Source organism: Gossypium raimondii, chromosome 10 (genome assembly GCF_025698545.1).
Source record: "Gossypium raimondii isolate GPD5lz chromosome 10, ASM2569854v1, whole genome shotgun sequence".
NCBI classification, from domain to species: Eukaryota; Viridiplantae; Streptophyta; class Magnoliopsida; order Malvales; family Malvaceae; genus Gossypium; species Gossypium raimondii.
In genome coordinates, this window is record NC_068574.1 from 6,257,471 (window position 1) to 6,267,629 (window position 10,159).

General features: G+C 32.0%; 1 protein-coding gene across 1 annotated transcript; it reads left to right on the forward strand.

Annotated features, from left to right (window-relative positions):
• Window positions 1-3,291: 3,291 nt before the first annotated feature.
• LOC105776823 (inositol oxygenase 1) lies at window positions 3,292-6,215 on the forward strand. The gene is made up of 11 exons (XM_012599746.2): window positions 3,292-3,514; window positions 3,791-3,893; window positions 4,426-4,507; window positions 4,594-4,798; window positions 4,912-4,971; window positions 5,057-5,109; window positions 5,211-5,333; window positions 5,418-5,487; window positions 5,588-5,666; window positions 5,768-5,849; window positions 5,934-6,215. Exons 1-11 carry the CDS (start codon window positions 3,484-3,486, stop codon window positions 5,958-5,960), a joined length of 915 nt encoding a protein of 304 aa, XP_012455200.1. The 5' UTR covers window positions 3,292-3,483; the 3' UTR covers window positions 5,961-6,215.
• Window positions 6,216-10,159: the final 3,944 nt, after the last annotated feature.

Below are 10,159 nucleotides of genomic sequence, written 5' to 3' on the forward strand. Positions count from 1 at the left end.
CTGATATTTTAAAATTAAAAAATCAATTCATAATCATATCATAATAAAAATAATATTGAAAATATTTATTATAATTTTTCCTAAAATCACTCGTTGATATAATAATTTTTTTCCTGTTAAAATTACACACGGTCTTTAAGAAAATTTAATCTTACCATTTCTTTTTTTCTGTTTGAAAATGTATGCACTTCTGAGTTTCGACTTACGATTACTTATAATTAAATCAATTCTAAATCAATTTAATTTATATTTGTAAATAAATAATTTAATCTGGTTTAATATATTATTTTTAGAAAACAATTATTTAATCTTAAGTTAATGAATAAATTTGATGGGCATATTTTATTTTTATTGATATTTGTTTTGCACCATCCAACTCAAGATTAATTTATTGTGTGGAGATTCTCAGCATTACATCATCTATGAGATTTATTTCATTCTATTTTCTATTGGAATAAAAGTTGAGACAGAACTAAAGAGTTTGCATAGTACATGATATTTGTTAACGAAATCCAAATTCATCAATCCTACTATAAAACCTTATTCAAGCAATGATTTTATTCAAGGTTCATCTAATACAATTATTGGCTAAAACCCATTCTACCCCTTCCAATGGATAATTGCAACCCCAAAATCAAGCTTGTTAAATCACTCTTGCCAAATACCTCATTTACATTTAATATTTCTCCATAAAAATCCGTAACAAGGAGTGTCTAACCCTACCTCCAAACGACTAAATAGGAAATCGACCATTAGCCTATTTATAAATTTTACTTCAACATGATCAACAACCAAAAAATAAGTCTTTATCACATGCTTAAATGTTAATAATTATCTTCACAAATTAACTTAAAAAATATTTAAATAAAATTATTTATAAAGCAATTTTCCATCAGCTTCAAAACTCTCAAGAGATAAAAATAAGCATATCAAATTTCTCTACCTCTTACTCCAAATTTGTTTTATTATCAAACATGAAATGAGACAAAAAAAAAAAATTCAATGTTTTGTCTCAAGGAACCTTAGCTAATTAAACAAGAGTTTCAAACAACATTCATTCCTTTGATAGTTTGACCCAAAAACATGATGCTTTAATGTCAATAATGTGAACTCGAAAATACTTTTTGGAGCATACTTCTATTTTAACATTAATTTAAACAGTTCATAAGACATCAAGAGATAGTCACATTCTACAACTTATTCTAACACATCATGTAACACTCAAAAGTTCTAATATAATATAATATTAACAATTAATGAAAATAATTAATTTTTTTATTTTTCAAATCTTTCTTCATTAAATAAAATTTTTAAGTTAATTTATTAATTTTAATATTTTATAAAAAAATAAGGGTTTAACCTCCATCATGATATTTGACTTTGAAGATTTTAGCAAGAAGAGAATAGGAATTCTTCAAGAACCGTGACCCTTGTTTGCCAAGAATAATAATATTACTCAACTAATGTAAGTTAATAAGTGAAAAGAAATAGTAAAAATAGAATTATTTTAATAGAAATAATGTGATATTTTAAATGAGATTAGAAAAAATTAAATCCATTAAATTAATCGAGTATGATAAAAAGAAAAAAAAACCATAATTTAATCTAGCTAATCCATACAGTTTTCAAATATGAGATTTGTGATGGTAGAAGTCCACCAAACCCACCAAATTGAGTCAATTTTTAGCCAATTTCGAGTCTGCAACAACGACACATGTCCCACTCCCCTACTCTCAGACCTAGTTTGTACGTCCATGCGACTGCCACATCTCGCCTCTGACGTTGGCTTGGCTGTCCAAAAATTTAGATTTAATATAAAGTTTAGAAATAGCCATGAATACATTATTATTTTTATATGTATTATCAATTTACATTATTTTCTAAATCTAAATCCAAATTTTAAAGTATAAATTTTTAAAATCACCCTTTTTTAAGTATTTTAGATTTATTTAGACTACTAGATCCGTTTATATTATTTTAAAAAAATAATAAAATAGCTAATATAACCATTTAAAATTAGATTATTAGTTAAGTTACGTATAATATTTGATTCTAATTATAGTTAATTTGAATATGTATAATTTATAATTGTAATTATACCTATAAACTTAAAAAGAAATGTTATGTTATATTTAACATTTATAATTATATTTTTATTAAATTAAAATATACAATAAATTATGATATATTAACATATTTGCTAATAATTCAAAAGAGTAAATGGTTAAAGCTTTATATTAATACTGTTATACGTAAGTGACCACTAACCCGAGTCTCAGATAGAATCTGGATCATCTATTTGTGACTCGGACAAGCCCCACTAGATGATCGAGTGAGAAGCAAACTGCGATGGGACACCGAGGGGTGTTCGTGGACCCAACTCGCATGACAGGCTTGCGGATCTAGCTCGCATGAACTAAGGGAAGGTTGCAGTCTCAGCTTGCATGCGTCCAAGAAGCTCGCAGAAGGAGGACCATGCTCTACAGGCAACCTAGAAGGAAACATGTGTCTAGCAGGCCTAAAGCTCGCAGGGAATGTCAGCACTAGGAATAGAAAAGACTGCGTGCTCCACAGACAACCAAGAGTGAAATACTGTCCAATTGGCCTAAAGCTCACACAGAATGTCAGTGCCAAAAGCCGCAGAGCCAAGACAAAACAGTAGGGTCTCATCGTGAGCTGTGATAATATATATAAATATCCAAATACTTTAATTAATAAGATATAAGACAAAATTACTCGACAAATAACTTAAAGCTTAAGGTTTGAATCTTAATGGTTTCGATACCTTCTCTTAAATTATAATACAAGCTTTGATTGTATAAAAAATATTTATATGATTATTTTGAACTCAATATTTGATCTATTAATATTAAAAATATATGCATCTCAATAGAAGGGGTTCGTGTGGTTACCTGAGCCATTAATTTTATTCAGTGGGACCCGTCAAAAAATGTAGGAAGGCAGTGGTCACGTTGAAACGCCTAATAAGTACAAAGGGAGTCCAGTGGGTGGGTGCCACCACATTAAGTGGACATGACATCATCATATAAATTTGTGGTGTCCAACCATAAGCTGACTCAGCCGTGACATTGATATTTTGGTCTAAAGATAGGAACCAAATATTAAGTAAATAAAATAAAGCCAGCTATTTCCCAGTGAACTGGGTCTCCTCTTTGCCAACTTGCAGTGCAACACTGGAGCTTTGCTTCTTTTACTCTAAAGACTCTTAGCATTATTGTAAACAAACATTTCTACATCACAAAAAAGATAATGAATAAGGAAGGAAAGTTTATAGATTTTCAGGGAAGGACATAAAATTTTCAGGGAAGGACATAGGATCTGGAAATTCTCTATCAAGGACTTTTCCCACCTGACTATAAATACCTTGATATTTTGCTTCATGCACCATTCAACTTCTTTTAATATCACTATACATTGTTTTTTCGTTTAGATATTTGGGGTTCGCTTCTCTTTTCATTCAAGATGACTATCCTCATTGATCAACCTGATTTTGGTAATTATTCATGATCTTCTTTTCTTTTTTCACCACTAATCCCATAAGCTTTCGTTGTTCAATGTGATTTTATTTGCTATTTTATATATTTTTTGGCTTAAAAAAAAAAGCAGGTTTATGTTTTACTTCGTTCATAAATTTTTTCTTTTTAAAAAATAAAAGAAACATCTGTTTTAAGTTATTGAGTTCTGGGATTTTAATGCATGTATAATTTTAAGTCATTAAGTAATTGTATGGGTCATTTTTTTTTTTGGTGATTTTGGTTTTGTATATCAGGAATTGAAGCAGGGTTTAACAAGGCCGATGATGTTGAGAAAGAAGGGGTGTTGCATGGGGGATTTATGATGCCACATACCAACTCTTTTGGCCACACCTTTAGGTAGAACTTTTTGTTGTTGCCGTAACTTTAAGTGCAAAAGCCAATGGCCAAATGGACATACATCAACAAAATTCTGTTTGAAAGCCCCATATGGATAATAGTACCAAAATATGAACAAAATCTACATAAGTAAACAAATAAATGTGCAGATTAGTACATGCCACACACCTATTCATCAAATCAATCAAGGCTACATACTTTATTTCCCCATCAAGGAAAACTGGCAAAGGACCCATCTTTCCCTTTTTTTTTTTTTTGATGATGTGCATATTTCTGTGATCCGGAAACAGTAGTAAAGCAAATCGAAATTAATTATGACTAATAAGGCCTTCATCATTTATTGATCTTAAGCCTTTATTTCAGACCTGAGCTAGATTATGTTGTCTTGGTCCATGTTAATGTTTAACATATTCCCATGACATGGCCCACAAATGCACCAACAAGAAGTTTTCTTTTCTACCTGGTTGAGTACTTCTATACGTGCCTTGCCAACGTGTGCTTGATCGGTCCACTTTGTATTTGCAAACTGCAGAGATTATCATGTTGAAAGTGAGAGGCAACAGGGTGTTGAGACCTTCTATCGAACCAATCATATCAACCAGACATATGACTTTGTATGTAATCCTGTGCTTCTATGTCCCATCACTTTTTATCTTCCCTGACACAAGTATGGACTAAATAGATTCAACGCAATTTGCAGGTCAAGAGAATGAGAGAAGAGTACGGAAATTTAGACAGGGTGGAGATGAGCATATGGGAATGCTGTGAGCTTCTTAATGATGTGGTTGATGAGAGTGACCCTGACTTGGATGAGCCTCAGACTGAACACTTGCTGCAAACAGCTGAGGCTATCCGAAAGGACTATCCTGATGAGGACTGGCTGCACCTCACAGGCCTTATCCATGGTAATTATTTGGGACTTTTTTTTATTTTATTTCTTGAGATTCTAGAATTAAGATTCATGGTTTGCAGAATAAGTGTATTATTAACTAATGTTGTGTTTGTTTATGGGGTTTAGACCTTGGAAAAGTGCTTCTTCATCCTAGCTTTGGAGGGCTTCCTCAGTGGGCTGTTGTAGGTGAGTCTGGTTTACTATTTGCAATAGTTTATAATAGTACTTCATTGTATTTCTAAATATCAAATCATGATCCTTGGTGTTTTAGGTGATACATATCCTGTTGGCTGTGCTTTTGACAAATCAATTGTTCACCACAAGGTAATTCCTTTTGGGTTTTAAACCTTTATATCATAAAAAGAACAAGTTTATATATATCTTTACATTTTATAATCTCTGATCCTAGTATATCGTGGCTACAGTATTTTGAGGAAAATCCAGACTACCACAACCCTGCTTACAACACTAAATATGGAGTGTACTCAGAGGGCTGTGGACTTAACAATGTTATGATGTCATGGGGGCATGATGACTACATGTATCTGGTAGGATATGAATTCCGACGCCTTCTTTTTAGTATCGAGAAATGCGACGATCCGAACTAATTTTGGAATCTATAATATATTCAGGTGGCTAAAGAGAACAAAACAACTCTGCCATCAGCAGCTCTTTTCATTATCAGATACCATTCATTCTATGGTAAGAACCGAGTCCCCAGTTTAAAAAGTTCCAGGTCTTCGAAGCCTTATTTCAATTCCAATTTATATACTGAACCGAGTCACTTGCCTTTATGTTGCAGCCTTGCATAGGTCAGGGGCATACAAGCAACTGATGAACGGGGAGGATGTCGAGAATCTCAAGTGGCTCGAAATATTCAAGTATGACATGGATTCCAATCACAGTACCTACAGCCCATTTCCTTATCCTGATTTTTACCCTGTACTGAATATATTTTTCGGTCAACTTACAATTTGTGCAGCAAATATGATCTTTACAGTAAGAGCAAAGTTCGGATCGATGTCGAAAAGGTGAAGCCATACTATCTCTCCCTCATAGAAAAGGTAAGAACAATTTGAAACTTGAGTTAATTCCTCCTAATCCTCATCACATGTCCTGCAATTGCAATTTTGTTTATTCCCCTGCAGTACTTCCCAGCAAAACTAAGATGGTGAATCCTTGTTCTTTCTCACTCGCCACTTCAATTCCTGGGCAGCTGGGCTCTAAGACGGTCAACTAGCTAGCGTGCTTGTATATAGAGAATAATTTGATGACTGAGATGTTATCATAGTTGCTTTGCCAACAGCCTGTATAAAAAATAATGGCTGCAATGAGTTTATCTATTTGCCTTGTCATGAAAGTAATTCTAGCGTTTCAACAATTGTCCACCAATATTATTTGATATCTATCGTATCAAACTTATTTCTGTATCATGATAACATCAACCACAGCATTGACTGAAAAAAACCGACGAATATTTAAGATAATATATTAAAAATGAAAAGTCAAATACTTGGTAAAAATGTGTACGGAGTTTTCATTTATATATTAAAATAAAATCAATAAACTCCTTAGTCCAACATATTTTTTTTCCTGAAGACGACAAAATTGTCGGTAATAGATTCATTTATTTTTATTTTATTCGAAAACTTTGTTTTAACACTTCATCAAATGAAAATGCACACAAAAAATAATAATATTTGCGTTAATCGAGAGAAGCATCTGACCCAGAGTAAGCTGTAATCTGTGTAATGAAAAGAATAACAAAATGAACAAGTGTAGGTGAAATAAAATAGAAAAATTACTGATGGACCAAAAAATTGTCATGTTTTGGACTGGAAAATTGGTACTCAAATAAAAAATATGCAAGTTGCAGACGACTTTCATATACATCCATATCTAAGAGTTCATTAAGAAGTACATATAAATATGGTGGATTTGTAGTTTTGTACCATCAAATCCTATTATCACACTGTTTTGAAGTCGCTGACAAATATGGCAGGGGAGTACCCAAGATCTGTACTAATAGTCCTTGTTATTTTCTCTCTGGTCGTGTCTCCCATGTTACCTTGTGCTACGGCTCGTCCTCATGGTACAAACCTGTAAACCACTAAATATATTCCTGACCAGAAAAATTGAGGCAGTTTGTTTAAGGGCATTGATTTTTTAATATTGATATTCTCTGTTACAGTTGTATGTCCTGCTTGTGCATGTTGCGGGCCTCCACCACCAGGCGGAGCCTGCTGTAGCTGCGGATGCGCTTCGGTTCAATCTCCACCCTCCGAAATGGCAACTCCTTGAGATAGATTACTGGATTTTAGTTGCTTCAGGGATCCATTTAGTAGCTCCATAAATGATCTTTTTTTTTTCTTTTCGTTTCTGTGTGTTTTTCTGGAATAAATAATGGTATCCTCGAATTGAATATGCTATAATTTTTCGGCATGCAATTTTTATCTGGTTTTTAGGTACAAATGTTAAAATTATATATAAATTTTGATTCAAGTATTATTTGATACATGAATTTTAATCTGGGATAATTACATATTCGGAGGTTTAATGATAATTTAAATATATACATTAATTTATCTTTTATATTGGATAAACATAATTACTTATATATGCAAAATATTAAAATAAAATAATATTATATAAATAATAATGTTAACAATTTATGAAAATTGAATAAATCAACCTTTAACATAATTTTATCATATTCTATTATTTTAATATTCACTTTATCGGTGAACATCGTTACTATGCTTAAAGGGGGAAAAATTAAGAACAAATAAAAAAAACCAATTGTTTGGTTTGTTTTTATTTAGGTCAATTGCTAATAGTATAGAAACAACTAATACTAAATAAGCACAAAAACATAAAAGGACAAAACACATCTATTAGAAATATCACATTATTTGAGAGCCAACAGTTGATGGAATAGTGGGTGTAGTCAAAATTGCATCTAAGAACAACTTAGTGGATTCGTTTACCAAGACTCTTGTGGGCAGGAGTTTTGAGAAATATGTAGAGGGTATGTGAATCCGAAATATGACTTGTCTACCTCACTAGGGTAGGTGTGAGATTGTTAGGATTTAGTGCCCTAAGTGTAGTGTATTTGTCATTATACTTGTAATTTTTCGAATAGACTGATTTAAATAAAATTCCATCATATATTTATATCATTTGTATGTCTTCAACAAATTTTACGTGGAAAACAAAATGTAAACAAATATTGAGTTATTAATTATCAAATGTTTAACTAATATTAAGTTGTATTATGTGATCGGATCATAATGCAAGAAGACAATTTATATTAGTAGATAATCAAAACAATTTGTAGTCTAATTGAAATTGAGCAAATTGATTGAAAGACTATTATGTTGAATATTAAGTCCAGTGGGAGAAATGTCTTGTTTTGAGCATTGAAGCTAATGACTCGTAGAAAATAAAGGCATAAATGTCATTGTTTGGGTTGACAATACACCAAACAATATCCAAGTTGAATTTATCCTAAATCCATTTATGAATTTATTCACTTATGACATCCATAGTGTGATATACCTTAATTATGGCTGGATGATGCATTATATATGGGTGACTTGTATACTTTGATATATTGAAAGCCTAAGTTCAAACAGATAAGGAACCGAAAGTTGATAGGTTGGGTATATGTCTTCTACATGATGTAGCATCATTCCACAACTATAACACCCCTATACCCGGTTCGATCCAAGGAACCTGATATAGGAATATTACATTTGGTGCCAAAGTGATTTTGGCTAATCACTGCTATATTTAAACATTAAAAAAATTCATAAATTATATTTTTGTCCCTACTACTTGGAACACACTTGATGTAACAACCTGATTTTGGGCCTAGCCGGAATAGTGGTTTCGGGACCACAAATTCAATTAGGAAAAAAAATATTTTTATTATATTTTTATGGTCTACGATTTCACGAAATAATTTTTTAAAAATTTCGTTCGAAAATTTTGACATTTGGGCACTCAATTTAGTCAAAAGGACTAAATTGTAAAAAGTGTAAAAGTTGAGTTCTACATGTTAGAGGTGTCCAATTGTTATGAAACTTTAAATTGGAGGTATTTATATGGTAATTAGACCATTGGTTAAGTTATGGACAAAAGTAGACATGAGATAAGTGAAATAGAAAATTTTTAAGTTAGGGGCAATTTGGTAATTTAGTAATTAAAAGAATTAAAAAGGGAAAAAGAAGGCAAAATGTGCTCATCTTCTCCATGATGAACGAAAATAGCAAGGGGGAAGCCATAGTTAGGGTTTTCAAGCTTCCAAGCTCCATAGTAAGTGATTCCAAGCCCCGTTTTTTAATGTTCTTTACGATTTTAGAGTCCCGATAACTTGATTTAGCTTATTCTACCAATAATTTAACCTAGAGTTTATATTTGGAAAAATACCCATAGGTGAAATGTGTTTATTTTGATGTTTTATGGTAGAATACGAAGCTTGAAATTATGTTAAACAACTTTTGCTAAGTGATTTTAAGTGAAAACGAGTAAAACGACATAATCGGTAAAAATACCTAATGTTCATAAGTAAGTGTTAGAGTGAGAATTTGATGTTGCCATAGAAGGGAAAAATGTTCAGCATGTCATAATACATAAGAATAAGGGATGAAGTTTAATTTACGAGCTTTGGGGAAAAAAGTATAAATATGCAAAAGTTTAGGGGCAAAATTATAATTTTTCCAAAGTTTGAGTCAAGGAATGTTTTGATAAATGTGAGTATTAAATAAGTCAAATGTGTTATTATAGATCAAGAAAGAAATGGAATCGACCTTGATCGGAGAAAAGAAAATATTAAAGACTAAATTGCTAAATTTTTATATTGTTGCACCAAAGTAAGTTATGTGTAAATAATAGCAATATATTTTTATAAATTGTGAATTATATTTGATATGTGAATTATTATTATTGAATGTGGAAGGAAAATTGTTCATGAATTATTCAAGTGATAAAGTGTTTAAAATAAAGTGTTAAGTGTAAATTCCCGGTTGAACTTAGGAATAGAAGTGGATACAAGTGACATGTCACTAGAGACCAGTGTTACAGTGTTACAGTGAATCCTGGGTGCTGGGTGATCTAGCATGTGTTGCAGACACCTGATAGCTTGTGTGAGCAGGCCCGTGGACATTTCCAGTGTTATTTATTAGTGGTAACTACGGCTACATATCAGTGGTAGCTTCGGCTACATTTCAGTAGTAGCTACGGCTACATATCAGTGGAAGCTTCGGCATTTCAGTGGTAGCTACGGCTACGTATCAGTGGTAGCTTCGGCTACATATCAGTGTGGCACTTATGTGCTAATTCTCTACGTATTCGTGTATATTCCTAGTGTTCA